General features: G+C 42.3%; 1 protein-coding gene across 2 annotated transcripts in view; it reads left to right on the top strand.

Moving 5' to 3' along the window:
• Window positions 1-2,680: 2,680 nt before the first annotated feature.
• Window positions 2,681-26,800, top strand: part of ntn2 (netrin 2) — a 43,591-nt gene continuing 19,471 nt past the window's right edge. Inside the window, exons 1-2 of one of the 2 annotated variants that reach the window (XM_075457793.1) lie at window positions 2,681-2,760; window positions 15,440-16,715. In XM_075457793.1, the coding sequence (XP_075313908.1) occupies window positions 15,665-16,715 (1,051 nt within the window). In that variant the 5' untranslated portion in view covers window positions 2,681-2,760; window positions 15,440-15,664. Of the gene's footprint in view, window positions 2,761-4,977; window positions 5,253-15,439; window positions 16,716-26,800 lie in introns of those variants that run through there. The other variant, XM_075457792.1, reaches the window with a different exon arrangement.

The raw sequence follows: 26,800 nt of genomic DNA on the forward strand, positions 1-26,800 counted from the left end.
CTTTTGTTCTTTTAAAAGAATCTCACCTGCTTTGAGTTCTGCACCGTTTTGTTCCCATCACACACACCTGTTTGCTATCGTTATTCCTCCCTCAGACTATATACTTCCTGGTTTTCTCTTTCCAGTAACCAGATTGCTGTTGTTGTGCTCCCTTCGACAGTTCAGTCCAATTCCCTGCCTTGTCCCGCTTTGTGTTTGTTCTGGTCTGGATATCTGGCTGTGTCTTTTTTTATTTTCCATCTACTTAATGCCAATGAGTCTGCATCCTCCACTTTTACACTCAACTGTGGCAGTACTACAGTTTCAGCTGAGAAACTTTAAAAAGAAGGACAAGACAGTTTACTCACTGAGGATCACCAGCTCACCGGAATACTGTTGGTCTGAGCGACTTTATTTTCTGACCTATTACAGAATTCGGGCTTGTGAGCATGCTCACAAAGTGAATGAGCAAAACATGAGAAGATATTCACTGAATTTTACAAAAGATCTAGGCTATTGAATCTGAACTCCACCTGTCTCTTGTGCTGAAACAATACAAAATAAAAGTATAGCTTAGAGTGTGGTGCTTTAAATTAAACTATTTGTTTTAGAATAGGGTGTAAATGAAAAAGACTTTTTTTACTAAAGTAAGATTCTGACAGCACCCCTCTACAACACGTCACCCTCTTGAGTTAGCTAATATTGTAGGTCCCACTTTACTTGAATTTGTGGTTTACTAATGCAAGCAATTTAAAGCCGAAGCAATAGATCAGATTGCAGAAGTCAGGAGATTGATGAACCTGTGGCTTTTAGGGCCTCTGGGCTGTTTTCCGCTCAGAAGATATTCCACCGCTGGCATTAAACGCCATGCTATGAGTTAGGATGGTGGCTGACTTTAAAAAAGCCACAAATGCATTTGCTCAGTTGAACTAAAATATCCTTACAAAATGTCATTTCATACGTATACAGAGCAAAGATGTTGGGCAGAAACTTTATCTATTTGCCACTGCAAGCCAAAAACTTCGAGCTTCTGTTCTGCAACTAAACAGTACAAACTAACTTGTGACTTGTCAAACAAACAAGAAAAGATCTGTGATTTCATTCAAAGTCAGAGCACGTGATTTGATTTTTATTAAATTTTTCTTTATGCTAATTCCTAATCGGTTCTCAATATTGAGTTACAACATTCCTAGTTTGAAGCTTGCAGCATGACACCAATGTTGGCCAGTAATTTCATATTTTCCAGATTTAGTCAACAAACTGAAGATAGATTGATCAGAGATAGATTGATGGGATTTATATATAAAAACCAAGGAAGTATATTTCTACTAAGACTTGGTGTGTAAACACGCATTGTTTAAACAGCCACATGGAGCATTGTGTTACATTATGGCCAAGTTTTACCCAGGCTAGCCAAGTTTCAAAGTGCATCAAAGAATCTTTTGGAAAATGTTTTTAAAAAACTGTCATCGCTCTTGAGATTGTTTTCACTTGATCGAACAATTTCCTAACAATGATGCTCTAACAATCTGCTGAAATAAGGCATTTTTTATTTTAGACCAGGAGACCAATGTCAAGCGTTGTGCTTGTCTTGTCCCTCAGTGTGTATCGGGAACACATCTTGGTTATGTGATGGGTGATTGAAATGTTTCCAGTTTGTTTCAATTTCTTCATCGTTTTTTTTTTTTCCTTTTGTAAGACTGGTTTTGTTGTGTGTCTGATATCTCTCTGGCTTGCTATTGTGCAAGTTTCTGGCTTTTCATGCACAAATAAAGTTGAATTGTTTGGGGTTGCGTTTGACTAGATTTCTGTGTTCAAATCCCAATCACTTTCAGCTTTATTTCGTGAGAGGAGTCTTCCATGATGTTCCCTGCCCTCTTCCAAGTTCTGGAGCGGTACAGATCCTGGATAGAAGGCAGAGGGGCTCCGATAATGTGCTCTGCAGTCCTTACAGTACACTGCAGTCTCGCTCTGTCCTTCTTGGTTGCAGCTCCGGACCAAACAGTGATGGAAGTGCAAATACAACAGGAATATTTTTTAATTGATTTTAATCTGAGCTTTCATCGTAGACCCTTGGATTAAACATGTGTTGATTTTATAATCCAACTCGAATCTCTTTGGTTCACCAGTTTCTTTGAATATATTGTGTGTTGTGTACCTACAGGCGCAAAAACACTTATAAAGGAGATTAATGAATTGAGGTAATTTTTTATTTTATTTCAGCTGTAAGCTAGAGATCCTTCTGACAAATAACAAAATAATGGCTACGAACCTCAGAGATGTGTTGGCTCACTGGTAATTCTCACTGGTACATTCATTACATAAGATATTTTAAAACCATGATTCTTAATCTTTACTTGTTCAGAAGTCTTCCTCAATCTTATCAAGAGAGCCAGAACAATAATTTGAGGCTAACAAGTTGTAATCTGTGATCTTAACAGTGTGGATGGAGAAGAGGTTTGAACCCTGGCTGGGTAATACGTGTATGTTGCCACAAGATGGCGTCCTTTCACTACTGAAAACCAGCTGGGAGTTTCCCCCGTCGTCAAGGTAAGCATCTCTAATTGCGTCCAATCGCAGGGGTGCCCAAAAAATGAGGCGAGGAAAAAGTCGGGGGCTGACATTTTCTCCAGGGTGTGCGCTGCAGGGAACCTAGCGCTGAGAGCCCGGAGCTTTGACCAGGCAGACTGCTGGGGCTTGTTTTGCAGACACAATCAGCAGACTGGTCCAAGTGCAACGACTCTAAGGACCGAGGACCGTTTGAATCTCATCTGACAGCAAGTGAGTGTGTTGCTTGTTGTTAATTGTTAATCTGGTCTTCTTTGAGTCTTTTTTTTTTTTTTTTTTTTTTGTACGCAGCCCAATCTTGTGGTCACTTAAGAGAGATAATTTACATGTATTAGTGGCCGTCTTTAGGCCTCTGGAAAGAAAAAAAAAGAAACGTAAATAGACAGCTGCTGGTATGTTTTTTTTATGTGCTGGTGTTAACATTAATTTCAGGCAGGTCCTGACTAAACTTTTGAGGGTGTGTTGTGTTTCTTACTACTTTAATAAATTATCGACACGTATCAACTCACGCATTTTAGTTCACAACAGTGGGAAGCAATCAAAAACGTGTCTCCAATGCAATTCCACCTCTTAGAAAAAAAATTCTGAGGTTTCATATTAAAGTGAACTAAAAGTAGGGCAAAATGGGGGGAGGGGACACTGAAAAATGATTCATTGTAGAAATAATGCAGCCTCCTGCGAAGCCGATTAAGGAGTTATTTTAGGGTCTGATTCACGTGAGAATATGACCAAGGAGAAGAGAAAACGACTTGAAATAAGATATTGACCTAGTATGAAAAAAGGTGCCCAAAAGATAAACTAGAACAAGGAGTTCGAAAAATGTTCTGAGACCCAAAGATTGTTTGATTAAAAATGGAGAGAACAAAACTAGAAATCTATTACACACAAAGACCCCTTATTTTTCAGTTTATTGTTAATAAAAGCTGGCACAAGCGTTCCATTTTTTTTTATTCAAATCCATTTACTCGCCTTCCTATTTTAATGTCCCATTGTGCTCACTGATGGCGTTAATTGGCATTGGCTGCAGGTGTGCTCTGTAGGTAGGCTGTCACTGTTTTCTTTTGTGTGCGTGTGATTCATTATTAGAAAAGAGGTATTAAGGGTGGTACCCCCCCACAACCCAACTGGATGCCACTGTAAATAAACTACTGGAGAATGTTCATCAGCGGAGCCAGGAGGTGCTCGGAATTTGATCGAACTCTGTGCTCGAATAATGAGCCGGTAGGCACGCGGTCAGGCAGGTTAACTGCACCTGCAATAACACAGAGAGCAACGCGCGAGCTGTCACCTGTACATTAACGGGAATTATAAAGTCGATTGTGGCCGTTTACGCGGTTCTGCTGGGCTGGTTTTACCTATGTAACATGTTCTGTACGCATTTACTAAATTAATTAGTGGTCAGTCGTGATTTACTGAGACAGCCAAAGCAATAAACACATTAATGCCTGCGACAAAAGTCTCCACGCATGTTCTTTGGCTCTTTTGTTCCAATAGAAGTGAAGTTACACACGTCAGTATTAATTCAGTTTATTTATACTATTGGAAGCTGTAATCCAGTGCGCTCACCGGTGCGCTTTTATGCACTCACTACCCTGACGAGCTGCATAAAACTGCACACACTCATCATAACAAACCACACACGGCACATTAAGCGAGAGGGGTCTAAAGCCATATGAGTGCAGCTAATGAGTTAATGTAATGCCCGTCGTGGCCGCGGGCGCAGCGCCACGTTTTCTCGGCCAAAACGAATCTCAAGACCATCCTCAGCATTTACCAGCGAGCAAGTAACTCTGCGTATTCAGTGTGATGCTATTTTTGTTTCTACATTTTCAAACTTTTACCACTGTTCGTCCTTGACGCACGCCAATAAATCCAACATGTGCTGGAATTTATTGGGATTAATACGTTATAACACTCTGCATCTGCCTCTTGTTTCTGTGGGCCCCGGAGCCCAGTTAAGGCTTCTCTGTTTCAACAGGTTCAACCTTTGTGTGCTCATTACGACCTCCATATGGCTGCCTGTGAGTATGCAGCATTTGGAGCAGTCAGCACAGTAACAATGAGTCCGTAAAACTGCGGAGGTTTTTGTTGTAAAAGTGCAACCGGTGGTGTGTGTCTGTGTGTGAGGAGGGAGTCGGGAGTTGCCAAAAGTGAATAAGAGTTTATTTTTGTTATCGTATAATTTTGGCTGCGGAACAAAATTATAGGCATCACCAAATTACAGGTAAACTGAAACGTAAGCAAACACACCAGGACTTAGGAATTTTCAGACCTCTCTCTCTGCCCCCCCCCCCCCCCCCCCCCCCCCCCCCCCCCCCCCTCTCTCTCTCTCTCCCCCGTGCGCGCACTCTATCCGCCTTGCGCACATGGTTTGGAAAATCTGGGATTGATTTTAATGGGGAGTAGCCCACCCCGGCTCATTTTACATATGGATGTACTGGAAAGCTTTCAGTTGGTTTGAGCGTCCGGCGCGGATGGGTCCAGTGGTCCAACTCCTCTCGGTATCCTCTCGCCTGACTATGTCGCGTTTCTGTTATCCCTAAATATTTTTAAAGAGGTGAATGTGAAACAGACGAAATACTTCTGCGCTTGGAGAGGACGGTTCTCATACGACAAAAAGAACCTGAAGTCTAATTGGTGTGGATCTCTTATAGGGGACGTTTTATTTAAAAAAAAAATTGAGACAAAGAAGACTTGACTCTGGGGTAAGTTGATTTACGGGTCATTGTGTCTTTTTTAATTAATACCCTTCTGGCGTTATTGTTTTTGCAGACAGATTTTAATTTTACGCACTACTTGTTTTCTCAATGGAGAGGAAAGTGAATCGCGGTGCTCAAGGTGTCAGAATGTCCATTGCCAGTTTTTTGTTTGAGATAAAGACTGTCATTGCCTTCTTAGAGACTCAGGTCGTGCGTTTAGGATGTTTTTGGCTGCTGAATCACCGGGGCACGCTGGATTTGTGCGCCGGACACCACAGACAGGTGTCAGCGTCTTCGGTTTACACCTGAGCTCGTGGGTTTCCGCAAAGAAACGACACAAAGAGCCCGTGAGTTTTAATAGACGCTTGGAACAGCTTCTCCATTACAATTTGCTACGTTTCTGCACTTGCCCTGAATGCTGCCTCTAATATTTTCAAATGACCACGTGCACATTGAAAAACACGTGTGAGATTAAAAATCAATACTGCTAATGATCCAAAACAACCTGTCAAGAGAATCCAGGACGTTGAATAAGGCCACTAAAAGTCGGAACTGATCTTCACTGAAACCTATTTGCAGACGGTGTTTGTGTTGCCCTTAAGTGATGATGAACTTGATCTGGCATTAAAATCCATTGTTGGCAAGGTGTGACAGGAAACAATAACCCTGCCAATAATGATGAGCTCCACCCTCCCTAAACTCATCTAGTACCCCTGCTCTCATGCAGCTACAAGCCTGAGAGTGAAAGCAAGTCTCATATACTGATTGCTTATCTTAAGTGCTTCAATAGACTTAAAGTATGCCCCTATTGCACACTGAATTAGTGTCAGTCATTTGACCTACTTCTTGCTCTCAATACAAATGGCAGGAATTAGTCCATGCAGAATTAAGTTCTTTGAATCTTCAGAGCTTATCACGGTTATAAAGAATGTGAAAGGTTAAGTTTGAACCGGATAAATCGGGAGCGCTGAATGTGTCCGGTGACTTGGCATTCATCTTGAGAGCACCCACAGCTTCTCTGTTTATGCAAATTAATCATCATCATTTAATTGCATAGAAACCTGCTTTGATTGGTAACAAAGTGAGGGACGTAGAGCCAGAAGTAGCAAAATATTCATGATGTGGAAGCTAATCTAAAGCAACATGGTGCAAATTTGATCCACTTCTCCAAGTGTTTGTGTGTGCACTTATGTTTGGTATTTAGGAACCTGAGAGAAAGGCCAGTGGATGGAGAAGGCTGTATTAACACAAGCAGACTGTCTTCTGCAGCCTTGAAAAGCAGCATTCCTCAGGACTCTTGGCTCCATCCACCTGACGAGTAAAGTCAACACTTCCAATATTTTTTCTTCTGTGGCTTCAGCAGTTTGACGGGGCAAAGTAATGCTAGATTTGGCTCTCTCTGTCAGTCCCTACTCTCCTGTTTTTGTTGGGTGTAACGTCATCCGCTCCTTGATTTAGGCATTTGTCATTTTGAATAAATGAAACAAACCAATTAAAAAAGGTAGGTCTGCTGAGAGCAGAGGAACAGATCGGAATCATGACTTCATATTACAGCCGTCAAGAGCTACCATTTCAGGCTCTAATTACAGAGTACACATATTTATACAAATACACAGATTTGATTTTCCTTGAATGACAGAAAACTAATTTTATGTTATATCCTTCCCAGGTTATTTACACTTGTAATTATCTGTAGGCCTTTAAATAAATGAGGTGTTAAAAGAATGGCCTCACATTCACTTCCACTTTAGAGGTGAAACAAGTTGTTGAAACGCTGTCTTACTACTGACTTAAGTGGATATGTGTTTTCTCTTAGTGACAAATTAGGTGTGTGTGTGCCTACCTGTTTGGTTAAAATACCCATCATTCGTCAGCGTGACACCCAAGATGTCTCTTGGTGTGGGAAGAGGGTCCAGGGGCAAAAATCCACATGCTCTATCCTGTCACTTCCTGCCCCCTGCCAGGCCTGCGTTTGTTAGCCACACATTTTATCCAGATGCAGAGAGATGTGCGTGTGAGGTCCACACACGTGTATGTGTGTGTGCGTGTGTGTGTGTGTACCCATTAAGTACCTATCAGTTTGTCTTATCTGGTGTGAATAGATTATTACATCTGCAATGATGGAAAAGCTTGCGGTCTCAGGTGAGAAGGATGGTCCAATTTGTCTTTTTGTGCGTTTTTAAAAAAAAAAATTTATCCCCAAAGGAACTTCTGTTTGCCTTCTGTCTGTAAACAATGAAATAATGCACCTGGGCCTATCAAATGTAGGCAACGAGATAGCTCATTGCTCATCTTCCTCATGGCTAAATAGTAGGTAAGAACTAAGGGCAAAACAACCACTGTTTAAGGAGCAGACATCCAACAATTAGAAGAGGCTCTCTCCTGGCATTTTAGCCTGCTAACATGAGTCCAAGAGACAGACGATTAGGGCATTTACACCCTGACCTCTGACCTTTTAGGCAAAGGTCCCCTGTTGTGCTGTAACATTGCCCCGAAGGTAGAATGAGCAAAGATGAAGACTGAGAGGAGAGTTAAAAAGAAAGAGGCGAAAGGAAGTTGCCTGAATCCCAAGCAGAGGCATCCTTTATAGTGTTTCTTCATGTGCGAATGAAGACAGACATTAGCTGTAAATACTGAAACTACTAGAGAGTCTGTGTTTGTCCATCAATGTGTGTGTTTAATGTAATGTATGCAACCTCGCAAGCACTTAATAAAATGATTTGTGGTTTTCTCCCCCTGTGAGTTCAAAGTGGGTCCGTGCTTTCAGCTGTGGGGTAGAGGTTGCGCTTGTGCAATGGAAAAAAAAGACTGTTTTTTTCTGTTAGTTTTTTTTTTTTTTTGGGGAAAACCACGGCTTTGCCTACCGCAGCCAACCTTCAAAAGGCTTTGAAGGAGCATTCGCCTCTCTTTTCCTTAAATCCATCCACCCCACTAAACAAGCTACTTCCTCTCATATCCAGGAACACCTCACCTGCCCCTGAAGCCGCTGTCTGGGCTGTGCCCGTGTCCAAATGTTCAATCAGGGAGCCCCGACTCCATCTACATGTGCTGAAAACAGTACAGTTTGGGAGGTTTAACCTTTCAGCATCTCTTGCGTGGCTTTACTATCTCTATAACCCAGCTGCATGATAGTTTTCTCATGACAGACTTTTATAGCAAATCTGTGGCTCTGTCAATCATTGCAGGTCTGTGGGTGTCACCCCTTTCTCAGGCGCATCTTGACAGCACATGTATGGGAAATATTTCTTGTATTTGAAAGCGGATCACAGCTAAACATGGGCGGCTATAAATTTTCAGACTCCGGTCTCTTCTCTCCCAAATTCATCTTCCTGACAGTTAAAAATCCAACTCACATTGGTCTTTTTTTTTTTACTTTGCAACAGTTCATCAGACTGTTCATTCTTGGGAATGTCATGGTTGCTTTAAAACCCTGCTTTTATTTTGGAAAACCTGTTGATATGCTGTAGCATAAGATTTTTTTAAAGTTTTTTTTTTTTATTATTGGATCGCAAGTATATAAATCTATCATGTCTCTGGTTAGAATAAAAAAAAAATCACTTTCTTGTTTTTGTGGTTTACCTGCATACAAAGCTGTTGTAAACCCAGCTACATTACTTTTTAATGTTTTAGGGTTTTTTACATTAATTTAAAGGTTTTACCTTGGATATTGGAGACGGATATGTGAAAACAAGTAAAATAAGTCTTACTTTATCTTAGACGTTAACCCTGTTCAACCCTGCGACTGGTGAGTCACCGGGGTTTAAAACTGCCTGCACACTCATTTCTTTCCCATCCCCACACCTCAAGTTTTCTCACCAAAAACACTGACCTCACTGAACCCTCCTTTAACTGAAAAAAAATACCACAACCTCTCCTATCAGCATTTTCCCCTTACTTTTGTGCTAAAGTCTACTTGTGGATAAAACAGATAGTGCCAGCTTAACACAACTTCCTGTCAGAATCTGTGAGAACTGGCCTGACCTCATATTCCACCTTGCTCTGTCTGGCGTCTCTCCTTCGGTTTGGTTCTGGATCAGGTTCTGTTGACTCAAAGAACTGCTGTCTGAGTCGGGGCCAGCCATGTGGGCTTGGCCACAGAAGCTGCTACATTCCTCTGCTGGGCGTTCAGTCTTACTCTCTGTTGTGTGTCTTTCTGTCAGATGGAGGTAGACAATATATCCCTCAAATGTGTTCCCTGCTTTGATTTAATCCACACAGGTGTCTTCAAACCGAGATGTATTATAGTAACTAGAAAAGTAATAGAGAGCACTCCTTTTGAATGGGGCTGGGTATTTTCACATTAAACCTCCCAAGAGTGCGCACACACACTCACGCACTCACACCCTCTGGGTAGGTTTTAAAAATTTGTCAGTGATCCCCTTGCTAATGACGCCCTCAGCTGTGTGGGTTGACCCCTTCCTGCCCTCGAGCCTCCCTCCTCCTCCTCGGTCCTTAATGAATGCCAGTGAAAAACTCAGAGTATCCGACACCCCCACGTCCACCATCCGTTCACACACACTCACACAAACAGTGGGATCCTCATCACCACCTGGGAGACACACATCCTCAAGTGGAATTCAGGTCACCAATATCACACCCAGGTTACCTGAAGCCTGTCAGTCATGTTGATTCATCTGGACAGGCTTAGTTTCCTATCAAGTGTGTGTCCGTGTGTGTTTGCATGCGTGTGTGTGTGTGTCTGTGTTTAATTTAACAGAAAGGATAAGGTTGAAGCGAGCATCATAATGATAGCTTTTTTGAGATTTTCTTTTTTTCTTGTGAATGACGCATAGATTATTTATATTCAGTTTTGTGACAGAAGGTGAAAGGAAACCGACCTGTCAACTTGGGTTCTCTTGATGAATTTAAATGAAAAACCGAGACGCAAAATCATTTAGTTGAAAAGTATCAGAAACTGCATCAAACCATCTGTGTATAGGGGGATTCCTCCATAATAATGATAAGAATGAAGTTTTCCCTACTGTTGGTCCACTAAAAACAAATCTCGGCTTTGGGCAGTTGGCTATAAACCCTCTCGGACTTACTGTAAAGCAGGCTGGAGGTATAGCAGGGTGTCCCCAGCTTGCTGTTATCTGAGACGGGAAACCCAGAAGATGTTCATTCACTCCCAGTTCCCAGAGTGTGTCCACCTCGCCAACTCTCGAGACCAGAGTGATAGACTCCTACTTGGGATACAAAGTGGCTCAGCTGTCCCCCTCCTATCCTCACCTCCCCCCGGCGCCCTCCTCTACACCCAAGCCAAATAAAGCCTCTCAGCGACTTCTGTTTTCCTAATCTGTGAACTCTGACAGAGGCGCCCACGCTTGAAAGAGAGACAACTCAACATGGGATGATCTCCCGGTGACAGGGAGAAGCTGAAAAAACGTTCCCTGGAATGTTTCTGCTGAAACTACCAGACCACCCTGTCATCTTCCTGTTTCTCTTTTTCTCTCACTCTGTCTTCCTGTCTCTCAGGGTTGATCCCGCTATTACTCACCCACCTCTTTTTAATCTAATTTCCCTCCCCCTCCCAACATCTCCCTTCACTAATTGGGCTGTCACTGGTTGATTAAAACCATTGAATCTTCCAATTGCCAAATAGCCTGAGTGGTCTTTGTGGTAAAACACAACTTCTAATACTAGGGACTTCCCCATAATTTCCCCCCTCTCTGGCATACTGGGCCTCTATTACCAATGGGTAAATTATTTAAGTGTTGTAGGTTAGCCGCTGGGGATTGTAGCACGTTAGCACAAGAGCAGATTCATTGCCATTAATCCACAGAGGAATGCTGTAGTTTCTATGTAGGTTTGTATTGTCACAACATTCAGAGCAGCTGTGTATTTGGAAATGGTTGAACTGCCAAAAGTGGTATCAGATGGTTGAAAGTCTGTGGGGCAGGTTAGACCAACCTTAAAGGTGTAGGATATAGAATGGTTTGTGAAGGGATTTTGTGAAGTACCTGTCGTTAGAGGAGGTAGTTTGGAGTTTTTGTGAAGCAGCCCTGATGCACTGAAGCTACTTTCATCATGTTGTGCTGTGCAGTGTTGTTCACATATTTTCATTGGGACATTAATTGTGAAAGGGCAAGGACAAAATTGGCAGTGTGGTGCAGACTTGGCACAAAGCGGCCCCTTTTCTTTCTCCAACCTCACCTTTCTCGAATTTCCACAGAATATTCATCAAAATCATCCAGCAATCAACCTTCATGATGATCAGCTGGACACGCAGATGGCAGCAGCAGGTGTAGGGACGTCATAAGCATGTGAGGAAAAAGCAGTGTTTGGCATAAAGGCAAGGGTGATGCTTGGCTAAACATAAACCCAGCTGGTGTTCTGGCAAATTGTGCAGCCATGAAAAAATGTAACTATCAACTGCATAGTCGGCACCAATCAGCATTTAACTAAAATTGGCCCCGATTCATAATTTCTAAATTGCTCATTGATAGCACTGACTAGTCAACAGAACACAGGTCCTCTTGTAAATGCTGCTCTCAAATTGTTGCTTCACAAGAGCGTCAGACATTGTAATTTATTTTTATTCCAAAAATATTAGAATGATTGGCAAGTAAAAAGAAAAACAGGTTCTCTGGGCAATGCTACTTTCTCATGCTCTCATGTTGGAGTCAGAGAGGACCCACTAATAAAACTTTGCAACAGATCTGCTCTGCCTGAGATGTCCTTGATTTCCTGTATTTTGAGATGATGGATCCTCTAATGGCTTTGCTCTTGGTAATCACTGAAGGCAGAGGCCCCAATACAGCTATGTGTCAACTACACCTACATCCAGTGATGTAACTTCAACAACATTAGGTACAAAAAGTACCACACACCTTCCAACTTGCAGCGTATCTGAACTTGCAGTTCGATGTTTCTCCTATATCAAAATTTTTGTGCTAAGCTAACTGGCTGGTGATTCATGTTCACTTTATAGACATGAGACTGGTATTGATCTTTTCATTTAACTGTTGGCAAGGAAGAGTTCTTCCTCAAAGGTCAGGCTTTTGCTTTTTTTTTTTTGTCTTTTGGAACAATAAAAGTTGCAAACTAATCCAACATTTCTGTGTGGTATTCATCATCTTCCTTGGAGAGACACTGGCCTGCAGCTGTTGCTACTTCAACCACATTTAATGAAAGATGATTTCTTCCCTCACTGTGGGGAACTTGTGGCTTGTTGATAGCATAATCTTTTGCTGAATCAGATTTTTTTAGTATTTTAAGGGTAAACCTGTGACATTTTAATGCTGACATCCCGGTATATCTTTGAGATCCATATAAAAAGATGTGGAACTAGGTTGCATCTTTAAGTTTATTTTTTTCCACTGCTGGGGACTGAGTTTTAAGTTGTTTTTTTTGGATTATCTCAGAGCTTTTAACACTTGCTGCAAGGCTAGCGTCTATTTAGGAAGTCAGACATAATTAAATTACAATAATTAAACAGTCCTTTCACAGTCCTCTTTTTGTTTAACCTACATGCTCATCTTCCAGATCCACCTCACAGCACCAGACCCTGGAAGAGTATTCCTGCAAGCTCAGTAGCATGGACCACACCATATTTAGTCATCCTGAGTCCCGACACAGACCAGTGCAGTCCTCCACCCTTAATCTGTCTCCCTTCTGTTTCTCCCTCTCTAATTTTTTATGCCCTTCACATAGCTTCCTCTATCTCAGTCACTTTCCCTCTCTCTCTCTCTCCCACTGCTCCAATTTGTCTCTGTCCTCGCTCGCCCTCCCTCAGGTCATTTCTGCTTTATCACTGTCATGCCCCTTACTGTTTCTTTCCCCCTTGTGTGTCCTCCTTTTCACTCTTACCCACCATAACTCTTTGTTTCTTTGTCCCCTTCCCTCTGATCTGTGTTAACGCTATTCTTGTTTGTTTCAAAACTTTCTTTACCCACCTCAACAATATGCCCATCGGATCGTGAGGTTGAGTAAATCCCTCACTCTCTTTCTTCATCTGTTCCAGTTCCTTTCTATCCCTCATCTCTGAATCCCCTCACCGTAAATGTACTCAGATGGACATGCTGTTGGTGGTGGCTGCACATGGAAGCTAATGAGTTGCTAATTCCATCAGCCGTTTCTCCATGACCTACCCAGTGGGTGTCAGGCCAGCGAGCCCCAGCCAGTCATTTGATGGAGTGCTTTGGCTGATAAACTCCCATCTGCGTGCCCACTTTAACCTCCTCTCTCCTCAGACTCATGTCATTGATCAAATACTTTACATGTCCTGGCAAGATCTCTTACTTAAATCATTCATAAGCAGGCTCATACTCTTCAATCATTGTAGGTATTATAAATCTTTAAATACTCGTATAGATTATATTGGCTATATGCATGCCTACTTTAGTGCCCTCAGTTATAGAAATTGCCCTGTTTTTTGGTCTTCCTTAAAAGTCCAGTAAGTGAACTATAAGACGAAAAACAAAATATTTGTATGCCTAACCTTGTGCTTGGTGATAATTACTCTCACATTAAGTTTATAAAACTCATGCAGAGTTCACTACAGGCCTGGATGAATATGCATCCCAAACTGTAATTCCATTATATAACTAGCAGGACAATCGCTGAGGTCAAGTCTAGACTTGGAGATAAGATAATTTCCTTGTCAAAGTAAGCTTTCCTGAACAACTACTAAGACATGGTTTTGGCTGAAGTCATAATCAAGATCAGAACTGATTGAAGGTCTGTTTTATCAATAATTATCTAGGACTTGGCATCCACTGTCTACTTCAGAGCTCAGGTGTCACATGACGTAGTTATCCCAGCTAAAGCTCAGTGAAGTCAAAGAAATCTAATAAGATTCTATAATGATGTGTACTTGCTAAACAAATCTGGTTCTGCAGTAGGATGCAGTTGTATTTGTTCCTCTACACTGCCTCTCTGCTCTATGTAATTCCCTCTCACTTTTTTCCTTTAACACCCAGTCTGTGCTTGAGAATGGGCCAAATGGCTGGGCTTAAGCACTTGAGCACAGAAGAGTGGTCCTATTTAACTGGCCACTTGGTTCTTTTTTTTTTTTCTAGGTTTGCCGGCTTTGGACTTTTCACACAAGAAAAGAACAAAACTTTTTTTTTGCTCCCCCCCATCTTGCCTTAAAGCCGTCCATCTGCTTTACCCTCTTGACTGAAGTGGATACAGAGGGAACCTTTTGTTCTACCAAGATGAAGAGGGATGCTGTAGTTTAGAAGGGAATGTGAGGGTAGGAGGAGATGGGTGTCACTCATTGTAATTTAATAAATACCTAGTAAAGAGGATTGGGGTGCCTTCTTAACCCCTCAGCTGCAGTGAAATGGGGTTCATCTAGATGTGACACCCAGGGACGTAAAGGGGGATTAAGAAAGGAAAAGCCTCTGGCGATATACATCTCTTTCTGTTTCTTTCTTTTCTTCAAGGCTTTTAACTCACTGCACCCCTCAGTCTTTCTCTTTTTGGGACCAAGTGGCCTCTCGTCTAACTGTGAGCATATAAATGATGCGATCCAGATACCTATCTGGACTCAGAGATTTAAAAAGGCCTGAATAGAATTGTATACCCTCGGTTCTCTTGTATGGAAAGTAATGCTCAAATAGCTGTCACTTTCGGCGAGGTTTGTGGTTTAGTAAATTACCGTAATGGTGCTTACTTTATTGTGCAACAAAGGTGTTTCAATGGTTGATACTCTGTAAAATGAAAAAATCTGACAAAGAGCAGGGTTACAGCCATGTCCTTTAGTTTCCTTTTTTTCAGCACTAGCTCTTTCGACAAAGGTTTGACCGGGGTGACACGCGATTCAATGCTGTGCAGCACCACCAGTGATTATGGGGTAACTTCTGCTATGCTTTTTCAAGCATAACCAGAAGGCTTAGCCAGCTTTGACCTGAATAGAAGTATTGAATGAGAGGATGGCATTGAAATTCAGGATGCAGTTACTTCCAGTCACTAATGTCTCTCTTTAAATGGTCACATCTTTTTTCTTGGGCCCCTCATCTAGCTGTCTGATCCTTTGACAGGCTTTTAGTCAATGAAAACATTCACTTGGAATCGTATTGTGTAAAGATCCTACTTCATTTCCTTTATAAGGTCAACTATGATTTGGTTTTAAGGATGCATAGCTTTGTTTTTATGCAATGGATCAGTGTCACTTTCCATCTTATATCCTGTTATGGTAAAAATATGTCTATGACATTGACCTTTCTGTGTATTTCTCTCTCTTACAGGAAAGACTCTGGTCAGTCTGAAGTGCAGGGTCACTGAGCTCAGACACTCTCCTTCCACTGACTCACAATTATACACACAGGAGAAAGTTAGACACACAGAAACATCTCTTTTAAAACACATACACCCATACACTAGTTCTTGCACACAGTTTTTTCTGGTTACACACAAAGTCTCAGCTTTGACTAAGTGCACACTCACATTCAAACACAGGCCTTTTGAGCAGGATGAGGGAACCTTGGAGATGCCTGCTGGGCCTGTCCCTTCTGGTTTGCTCAGCCTCTGCCCACAGTGCCACCAATCCCTTCGCAGGTCAGCAGACCCCTCTAGATCCTTGCTATGATGATACAGGGGTAGCCCGCCGCTGCATTCCTGAGTTCATCAATGCGGCCTTCGGCAAGGAGGTGATGGTGTCCAGTGTCTGTGGCCGGCCTCCGTCCCGCTCCTGCAGTGTGGTGGAGCGGGGTGATGAGCGGCCTTCTGTACGCGCATGCCAAATCTGTGATGCAGCTGACCCCCGCCGTGCCCACCCAGCTTCCTACCTCACTGACCTCAACTCGGCCCAAAACCTCACCTGCTGGCAATCAGAGAATCTGAACACCTCACCATACAATGTGACCCTCACCCTTTCACTGGGTAAAAAGTTTGAGATCACTTATGTCAGCCTGCAGTTCTGCTCACCACGTCCTGACTCCCTGGCCATATACAAAAGTATGGACTACGGCAAAACCTGGATGCCCTACCAGTTCTACTCCTCGCAGTGTCGACGTATGTACAATAGACCTAACAAAGCAACCATTACCAAACAGAATGAACAAGAGGCTCTATGCACAGATGGCCACACTGACCTCTACCCACTTTCTGGAGGGCTCATTGCTTTCAGCACGCTGGATGGACGACCCTCTGGTAAAGACTTTGACAACAGCCCAGTCCTTCAAGACTGGGTGACTGTTACAGATATCCGCATAGTCTTCAGCCGGCCCCAGCTACCCCGGGAGTTTGTACTGGGGGCTGGAAGCAACAGCGGAGGGAGGGATGACGACGCTATGGCAATAACATCCACACTGCCAACATATTTCTATGCAGTGGGAGACTTCCAGGTGGGCGGGAGGTGTAAATGCAATGGTCATGCTTCCCGCTGTCTGAAAGACAAGGAAGGCAAACTGGTGTGTGACTGCAAACACAACACAGAAGGACCTGAATGTGACCGCTGCAAGCCCTTTCACTATGACCGACCGTGGCAGAGGGCCAATGCTCGCGAGGCCAACGAGTGTCTGCGTAAGTCTTTCTTTCTGTCATTCTGTCATTCTTTATGTGCTTTTAATGATCTATTTATGCAACTGAAGCGACAAAAGTCTAACCTTCATGCCATTTCTTATCTTTCTGGACCAGAACAGAGGATAGTCCCTCTGTTGCTCAAATATCAAAGATAAAACATTCACATTCTTTGTGATTCTTAGTCACAGCAAAGAAAAGAGAAAATGAGGCAGAAAAAAAAGAGTGGTGTTGACTGACATAAGGGGAATTGATAGTGTTGCCAGCATATACCGATTCGTTTTGTGTTTTTTCAGGTGAAGAGTTGTGGTACCAAGCAGGGATTTAGCAGGCAACTTTGGCAACACCTCTGAAAACACAAGTCTATATGCTGCCTTCCACTCGCATTAGCCTCTTGCATTTACTGTTCAATGACTACTGCTCTCAACAGAATCTTGTTTTCTGTATTATGAAAAAAAACTCTTCTGCACAAGCAAGTCTAAACAGTGGATGACAACATCTTGACTCATTGGCACACTGCTACAGCCAAGTCATCCAAGAATGTCATTTGGCAGCGTTTTCCTTTACTTGAAGACATGCTCACTAAAAGTCATCCAGACTTGTTCTGAAAGCTTGCCTAAAAAGATAACTGCAGTTTCTGTAGCCATTTTTGTTTTGGATTTAGGTCTTCCATGATAACAGGTTTTTGAAGTGCTATTTAGTACATATATCAATTTAATGACTGCAAACATTTTGGATATATATGAATCTTTTCTTATTTCATATGTTTGATGTTTCTTTGGTCATTTTTACTGTTAGTATAAATAGACATTGGTGGAACTTAATTCGGGTAAATTTTTCTTGTCATAAAAATTTGTTAATGTAGGTAAATAAAACCATATTTGAAACCGCTGTCCCCATTTTAACCTTTCCCTGTAATGAAATGAAATTACACCCAGAGAGAAAAACACACTAGTAGAACATTTAAAAACAGTCTATATTTTTCTAACATGTTGTAATTGCCCAGTGAGCTGGCCTGAGATCATATTTAGCACTGAACAGTGCCAGATCTGTTTAAAGGAGACCGAAAGTGACAGAGCCAAAGGCGCATATGGCTATTTTAGCATTAGAATGGCCAACAAATGCTTCCTTCCCTCACTAGGTTCTCTGAAGCCTCCCATGCTAACCTTTGGCTTTTGATGCATCTCTGAAACCCTCAATTACTCAGCCCACAGATACACGCAAACACACACACACACACACACACACACACACACACACACATACTTATACCTAACCTCCTCTATAACAATATCCTGTCAATCCCTCAGTGTTTTGTTCCTCATACTTTTGCATACGCCCTCTTTCAAATGTCCCTTAGCTGTTTGTGAAGTGTTACGCCCGCTTCCCATAAATCTTTTCTCTGGGGGATTGATATGTCACTTCCATCCAGGATTTTTTGACTAAACAACCTGGCTGCGCTGGCTGCACAATACAAAATGACTTAATCTCAGTGTTGATACAGTGTAGTTAATGCTCGTTGCTAGTTGCACGCCATACCTGATCATACATTCAAGCATGCCAAAAAGTCAGTCCCAGCTGTCCCCAATTTCATGTTCCAAAAGCCTCTTTACAGCTCATTCCGGTAGAGCTGCATCCAAAATATCCTTAAAGTAGCAGGAGAGCTTTAAAAAGCCTCCACAGTGCGTACTCTAGTCCTTTTTTGAAAAGGCACCAAACACTTGTTTAATTTCTCAGATTGTTTTTCTTCCTGACATAGTCCACAAATGGGGTCTTCAGTGTTCGCCCTGAGGCATGCCACTGTGGCAAGGGGGGTTTGGGTATGTTGACGGGAAAAGTGAGTAAGAGTGGCAAGTTACAGAGGCGAGGAGTCCCCCCAAAGTCCTCAGGGTGTTTGGGTTGGAGGGAGAGTGTGAGGGCTATGATCTTTTGTTCTGTGGTGACAAATAAAGCTGACTGGGAGTTGGTATGTGGGTAATTACAAATACAGAGAAGGCTTTTGTTTCACACTTGTCACTGAGTCAGTCAGTTCTTTTAAAATTGATGTGGTTTAGGTATCTTTTAAAATATTTTTTAGGTATTGCAGTTTTAATTTTTTTATCCTAATTTTTAACCTACACAACAAGAGCGCTGTGTTTGACTGGTTAGGTTGATTGTCCTTAAGTTTTCCTGAATGTTTGACATGCCCTGCGCCGAGATTGTTGTCTAGTCTCTTGGCAAGCTAATGCACTGTGTCCAGACACGAGCCATGATCGCACCAGCCCATCTGCCGCCTTCCTCTCCATGAATCCTGCCTCAAGACATTGGTTTACAAATCCATGCTGAAGTAGTCAGGGAGGGCAGCCTTGTAAAGGACCGTGTCTGTTTGCATTGAGGTAGACATGATGGAAAAAGCTGTGATTTATCTGGCTCGAGTTTGAGCCACAGGACAGAATGAGGAAATAGATGGATAAGAGCTATTAGGTTTCGGGTTGTGATGGAGTATTGGCTTTCTGTTGGCATGGCTGACGTTGTAATGTAAATACTTTAAGTTGACTTAAAAATGGGAGATACTCTATCATATCATAATAGAGTCTGCCAAAGTCACTGTATAAGATGAAGAGGCCTCTTGTGGAGTCAATGACAATGTGACATCCTGAGCAGATGATAATTTACGGTGCTGTAGTAGCTCTCTGCTCTTGGCGGCGTCTGTAGCCATCTTGGCCCTGCTTGGCTGCGCCACCAAGCCATTCTGTTCTGCAGCCCTTCCTCTCCCTCATTTGTACTCGAACCACAGGAAGTCCAGAGCACTGCTCTGGGACACTACGAGCTCGAGGCCAGACACCATCCATCCCTAATGGACCAGCCAAGCCAGGTCTGCTCCCAGTGTTGCACCAGGCACACTGGTATGCATTCATTGCTTGAAATTCAAAGGTCATGTGAAGACTGTTTAAACAGCCAAAAATACAGGTGAGTTGTGGCTGGTAGTGGAGCTGCCTGTTCCTGCTCTGCTGCAGTGTTTGGGTGTGGTGCTGAATATTTTGAATAGGAAATTAGACATCTTGAGAAATGAGTGATATGGTGTTCTGTTTTTGCACAAGAATGGTAGTTTCTTTAAAAATCAAATCAGTCAACCAAATAACTATTTACGGTAGAGTCTCCACATACATCTGATCATGTCATCACCTGTACAAACCTGCACAATATACAGTTACTACCTCTAAAGTTATTGCCTGTTATGTAATATATGCTATTAGATCACGTCTGCCACATTAATAAAACAGCAGCTGCATTCAAATGTGAGATTTACAGCATAAGAACAACCAGCAAAACAGACAGGTTTTGAAATTGCAAGTGTGGTCATGCATTTTAAGGGGGCTTTTGGTGGGCTCAGCCTCTTTTTTTTTTTTTTTTTTTTTTTTTTTTGGAAACTATTAGCTGGAATTACAGAAGACATTGACAGATGGTTTTCCTAGGGAAAGCATTGTGATACAGCAAACGTGTGTGTTAGAGGAAGGGGCCAGCCAGGAACACGTGCTCAGGAACATGGCTCAGATGAAGCTCTCAGATCTGCAGGCCAGAGCTGGAAAATCTGTAGACCACAGAAGAGCAAATTATTCTTTTTTTCAAATCTCTCGCTACATTTTACTTGCTGGCAAGGGGCAGATGGTCATTTGATGCTGATTAGAATTTCAAAATAGACCCCACCCCCCCACCGCATCTCAAGGGCAAGCAAAGGTCAAGCCCATGTTCCAACCATAGAGCAGATTCATCAAGACATTTTTTAGGCCTTGCGATTGAGAAATGACCTCATTCTTAAACACACCACATTCGGCACCACGGCACTTTGTGAGGTTGAATGACTTGGGTAACATGAGCAGCAATAGATTTTATAGTTTCTCAATCTTAGTACGGAGAGGAGCAGAATCTATGTGCTCTTGTTCTTACAACATAATGTTATTTGGTTTTGGGTAAAACAAAGCTAACATGACCAGAGACTGTTAGAACCTGGAAAATTCCACTATGCAACACACAGCATAATGATATTCAGTTGAAATGTTAATATCTGTCTCTAGAGGGCATTATAATATGAAAAGATGCTGTAAAAATGCCAGACTTGCCTTGATATTACAGCATGTATATGCCATGTTCTCTTTTTCACTTTCCCCTCCCACCTCAGATGCCTGTCGCTAGAGGCTAACAGGGAACCAGCACTCAATTACTTACAGAGCGACTCTGAAATGAACAGGAGATGTTTGTGTGTGTACATGTATGTGTGTGTGTGTGTGTTTATGTTGAAGGGGTTTGCTGAGCGAAAGAAAGTGATTCTTGAGAAAGAAACCTCCGGTGCTTTCACATAATTACACTGCACCAAAAAAAAAAGAATCGTGTCTATGGAGTAGTTGGTGTGACACAAAAGAGCTACAGCATGTTGAGGCCAACAAACATGATTTGAATTAGATTTGTTTTTGTTTGTGTTTTAAGGATTTGATGCAGGACAGCAGGGTTTTCGGTCATTTAGAGATGGATGCATTTCTTGTTCTTAGAAGGCAATCTGGCAAGAAAGGAACCCAGTGAAACAAATGGTCAGGACAGCAAAGTGTCAAATAACAGTATCAGTGGGATTCAAATGCTGGATCTTTGAAAAATGCTCTTTGGCTGCCAGTGGGCACGTCAGTTTGTGTGTGTGTGTGTGTGTGTGTGAGCTTCTTTTTGTGTATGCATATGTATCTCTGTGCATTTGTGCATGTGTCAGAGACTCATAATCTAGTGCTGCGATGTAGTTTTTCATCCTAGTGCCAAAGCAAACTGGAGAAGCTGCAGTGTGTGCCCACCGTGCTCTCCCAGGCCCACACTGACTCTCTCCCACAGATGGTAGCAATCACCTCCTGAGGTGCTTGTCACCACCGGCATTCTCTTCCTCTCTGTCAGTGTGTAACTGACTCTTGTCAAAGATTAACTCTTTGCGTGGATATTTCCCTGTCAGCTACTTCTTATCAAATGTATTTTCCCCCTTTATGCTGAAATCCACCTTTTTCTCTGGCTACTGAATTATTTGTGTTTAGGTAACAATTTAATTTACAGTGTTGCAATCCTCTGTGCTGTATTGCATAAGAAAATTTGTGGATTCTGGCTGCCCACCGGTATTGATGGTGGTCGCCAGATTCCGATACTACTAGGACAGAACAGTCTCTAACACTTCTTATTTTTGTCTTTGGTGGACAGTGTCATTGTGCCTTCAACAAACTGCTCTCAAAGAATTATGTTAAATGAGCGTGGTTTTAAATTTGTAAGAAATTGATGCCAGTACCACAGAGTACAACCGACTTTTCCTGCTTGGTCACCAATGTGACTAAGTAGAGTTTTCTTTTTTTAAATGTACTTCATTCATATGAGAGCAAAAACAACGTTTAATCTTTCCAAGTAGTTTAAGGAAGTTTTAAGTAAATAATCCTAACCCCAAGTAGTTTTGATGCAAACTTAACCAAAGCCAGATCGAAAGAAAATAAAGGTAAAAGTAACATGCCTAAACTTGGCCAAACGTTAACAAGAAGCAACCCAAGAAAATAACAATATTTACATTCAGAAATCCATGCAGGGTATGCTTATTTATAATACTGCATTTGTGTTATTCTACCACCTTCCCTCCCTGCAGCTGTGGGTTTCCGTACTGCGTCAACTGAATGAAGGAATTCATATGTGCACCACAAAAAAAGCTGTTAATTGGTGTTCAATTGGAATATTGCTCCAGTTTCTGTGGGGCCAATTCCTAATTTCAGCACATTATGTTCAGCTACCACATAATGTGGTGTTAAAGAGGTTGTACTTATTTCAAGTATTTCTGTGTGATCATCAGCTTGGTTTGAATGAATTCATGCAAACAGAGAATATGCACATAGTTACAGAATACAGCAAACGTTTGCACCAGTTCCTGCATGCAGATGGATTGCTTCTGTGAGAAGTGCAGTTTAACTTAACCTTGAAGTGGGATGAATAATCTGGGTGCATATTTATCAACCTCAAAGCAAGTCTTTTCAACAGGTAATGAAATCTGCATAATAAGGTTTTGATAAGTGGTGGTAAAATAAGATGCAGAACTTTAATTCTAGTCGGAAGTTTTCACTGCCTTTCTTTTTGACATCACGGTGCTTGTCTCAGTCCTTTGTGAAACAGTTTTTGTTCGTGTGTTACTTTTTTTTAACACTCATCCATACGTTTATGTTCGGACACCAAAAAAAAGTTGAGTAGTGTTAGGAAAATGGTTTAATTTAAAATACAACAGCATTCTACACAGTGCCACCATCTGACAAAGTAGGAGTAACACCTGGTTCTTCTCTGAGAAAAGGTTTTGGTTAAATGGCAACATTTTATTCTCAAGACTGCCTGGAATGGATGAGATATGATAGAAGACTAAATAAGACTATACTAGAGCCCCTGGGTGATATTCAGGCTCATACCTGTACTGCTTACTCTTTTAGCATATCCCTATACACCAGTTCTAAGAGCCAACCCATCTCTGCTTTTCAGCCCACAATTTTAACGTCACCTTTACTGCTTCAAATGAGCTTTTAAAAGGGGTTAGAGCCATAATTCTCAACCATTTTTGCTGTTATGTCGAGCCAAGGGAGTTAATTTACACAGTATGTTCCATCTGTCACTTCCCATTTCAAAACTTGCTTAGGCATCTCATGCATTGCCCTGAGTGGACCTCATGATTGTATATGCCAAGAATAAAAGCAAAAGTAGAACGGTTACAGTTTACCTTGGTTTATTCTGATCTCCCATGATATTTTGATTGCACAACATCCTCTGCTTCTTCCCCTGACTGTAGGATTTTGCCTTTGGAGAAAAAGAGTAAGTGAGACAGACAGAAAGGGAAGGCAATGGCAGGGCAGAGATAACAATGTTTAGATGTGGAGAAGAGAAGTGGACCAGTGAGAGGGAGCAGAGCTGAGGACTCGACTCTCCACTGACACCAGGCCCCCCAACCAGGCAACCTTCCAGCTTAATCTTGTTAAATATTTTTGCCTGCCTGATGCCGTGCAGAAAGAAAAAGGGAAGATGGCCGAAACCGCCGACAAGAGAGAGTGGGCTGAGGAACGGAAACAAGCAAAGAGAGCTGGAAGTGACCAGTAAGAGTATTTGAGATGGGGGTCTTGTGAAAGTAAGAGGAGAGAGAGAAGGAGAGCGGAGGAGGGTTGGGAGAGGAATTAAAGGGACTCTAAGTTCAAAAGGGCTCCCAAGAGCCTGCTCTTAAGCCCACGGCATGAGGCTAACCACAGAAACCAGCAGAAAGGGGAGGGTTGAGATGTGGTGTGAAAGCTAGATGGGAGAGATACGTCTATATGGATGAAGAGGAAGGAGCGAATGGAACTAAAATGACTTTGTTACAAAGAGACAGAAGCACAGTCTAAATGAACACAGCAGGGCTAGAGAATTGTAGTTTCTTGTTAGTCCTCTTTTCAGCGTTCTTAAATCTTTGTCTAGTTGTCCACAGCTCTTTAGAGCTTACGGAACCAGCAGAGCTTACATCTGTTTAAGACTCCATTCACCCTTTTTGTGTATTAAATCACTTGGTCCTTATTGTTTTGTGAGAGGTTACTACCTCTTGTACAAGCCTTTGATGGGTGGATGTTTATGTATGTGTGTGTGTGTGTGTGTGTGTGTGTATGTGTGTGTGTGTGTGTGAGTGTGCACGCCTGTATCCACACTGCCATGGCCATAATGAGGAGCTAATTAACCGGGTGTTCCCCCTCAGTGCCCTGAGCAGGTGGCTGGAGCAGCCAGGTGGAACCCAGCCCAAACACACACACAGCGTACACACTGACACACATACATTCACATCCTGGCAGTAGCCCACATAGCAGAGCCTGTTTGGCCAGGCGGAGAGAGCACCCAAGGGGGGGCAGCAGCAGGTCTGGACCACGGTCTGGGCCAAGAGGGGAAAGGTGGTGGTATGAGCCCTCCAATTTTCAAACCAATTTTAGCCATGGGATTTGGGTTTTGCACGGGCATCCAAAATCATTTGGCTGTGCTTACCGGCTTGGATTTGTTCAAGCTGGAGGAAAAATGAGGTTAGATTTATCCCTGACATATGGAGGGGGGAAGAGAAGCGGTGCACTCCACAAACAGACTTGCGTTTTATTTGTTGAGCACAGTCTTTAAGGGCCAATTTGTCATAACACACTTGACAGATCAGCCAGTGAGCTTGTTCAGAGCACATTTACATGTTGAGGCACCTGTTATGATAGCTGAAATAGAATTGTGTTGTTTTTCCACTCTGTCTGCCTGTCTTTAAATAAACCCTGCCCTGAAGCTCTGACAGATGAAAACCTGATATTTGTGCAAACTTTGAAGAGGAAGAGATTTTTTTTTTTCCCCATTTGGCAGTGTAAGTTTGATGACAAGATGTTGACACCGGGGGTATCTGAGCCACAGCCATGATAAGAACTATTTTAGTTGTCCAAATGCTGATGAAAGAAGCTCCAATACCTCCTGAAGATCTCCTTTAGATTAGAATACACTGGACCATCCTTTATGAGAGAAAAAAGATAATTGCCTCCACAATACCTTTTGAGTGCAACTTTCGTAATGACTCGATTATTTTCATCCGTCTGTACTAAATGGGATTCATGTGGATAAATATTAGAACAGGATAGTGATAAATCTTCTCTTTTTTATTACGAACCTCGATAATAAAGTAATATATACTTTGTTTGTCTTCTCCTAAGTTCTTTTGAATTTTTCCTACCTGTTATTGCTTGACCCCATGGCATTTCCATCAAGGTCAAGGAAAAGAGCTTGGGAAAAGATGATAGGAGATAGTGTTTTTTTTTTTACTATTTTGCCATATCCTATAATCGTTCGAGAGGCTGCCCCTCCTCTCCCTCCATCCTTTCTTTCTTTGTTTCAGCATCCCTAAGTTTGACAAGCAGCTTGTGTTTATTTGATTTCTACAACAACATGAGAAACCAGCCCGATGCATCCTTATGTTGGACTCTGACATATGAAGCAACTATTTTCCCTGGAATACCAGAGATTTCTTGTTTGTTTGTTTGTTCGTCTTCCCACAGATAAGTTAGTGTTTGTGTTTTTTGCAGAGCAACGGTGAGACTTTGATGTGTTTAATGAATTGAAAAATGGCCTTCAACAGAGTTTGGTTATCCCACTGAGCCCAATTTAGTTGAGAGGGGGGGTGGCAGGTTGATGGAAGGTGGGGTATCAGTTTGTGTGTGCACAAGCACTTCAAAACAAACCCATAAACATTCCAGGATCTTTGAGCAGCTGTGGCTATGAGCTGACTAACTGCATTCAGGGAGAAGACCGTAGAAACCCCACACATTTTTCATAACTCTTCTCCTCGGCTCTCATATAATAATGTGTTTCTTGACCTCTGTTCTGCTGCCATTTTCATTCAAGTTTTCCTTTTCCTGTCAGATACTGAGCCATTAATCGTGCCGGCCTCTAATTCTCCTTTGTCCGTCACAAAGTGTCTGGCTGGTGTGAAAGCCATCACAGCTACACCTGCTAAATCATTTAAAGGTTCAAGTCTAGAAGCTTTCTTTACATTCTTCACACTTGAACGTATCTTGTCTTACTATGGAGTTTGTTGGCTGATCTAGTTGCGCAGCAGTAAATCGAGAGGATGCCACGAGGAGGGCGCCTGTACTTCAGCTGAGGAGAAAATGTGATCCATCGCTTTCATGTTCCCCTACAAGGTGTTAATGGACACAAGTGCTCACAGCTGTGTGTGTGTTTGACATGTTTGATCATAATCACAGTGCCTCCCCCACACACAACTCACTGGGGTTGGTTTTCTCTTTCCTAAACATGGAACTTGGGGAGGCAGTTTGGTTGTTCACGCACATATGTGCATAAATATGCAAAAATAATTAACCAGTTGATGACACATTGCTGTGTGTTGCTTTTCCAGTTAAAGCAGGGGTTAACCACATCGTTCCCACTAAGAGGACGCTAAGCATGAACTTAGTTTTCAAATTTCCTTTTGGTATCCGGCATGGCATTGTTCTTTCAGAACAGCCTGCATGTCTTCTTTGTACAATTCTCTGGGAGCAAGGGTCAGTTCTGATGTTGGGCTCTTCAGTCCA

Source organism: Odontesthes bonariensis, chromosome 23 (assembly GCF_027942865.1).
Source record: "Odontesthes bonariensis isolate fOdoBon6 chromosome 23, fOdoBon6.hap1, whole genome shotgun sequence".
Classification (NCBI taxonomy): Eukaryota; Metazoa; Chordata; class Actinopteri; order Atheriniformes; family Atherinopsidae; genus Odontesthes; species Odontesthes bonariensis.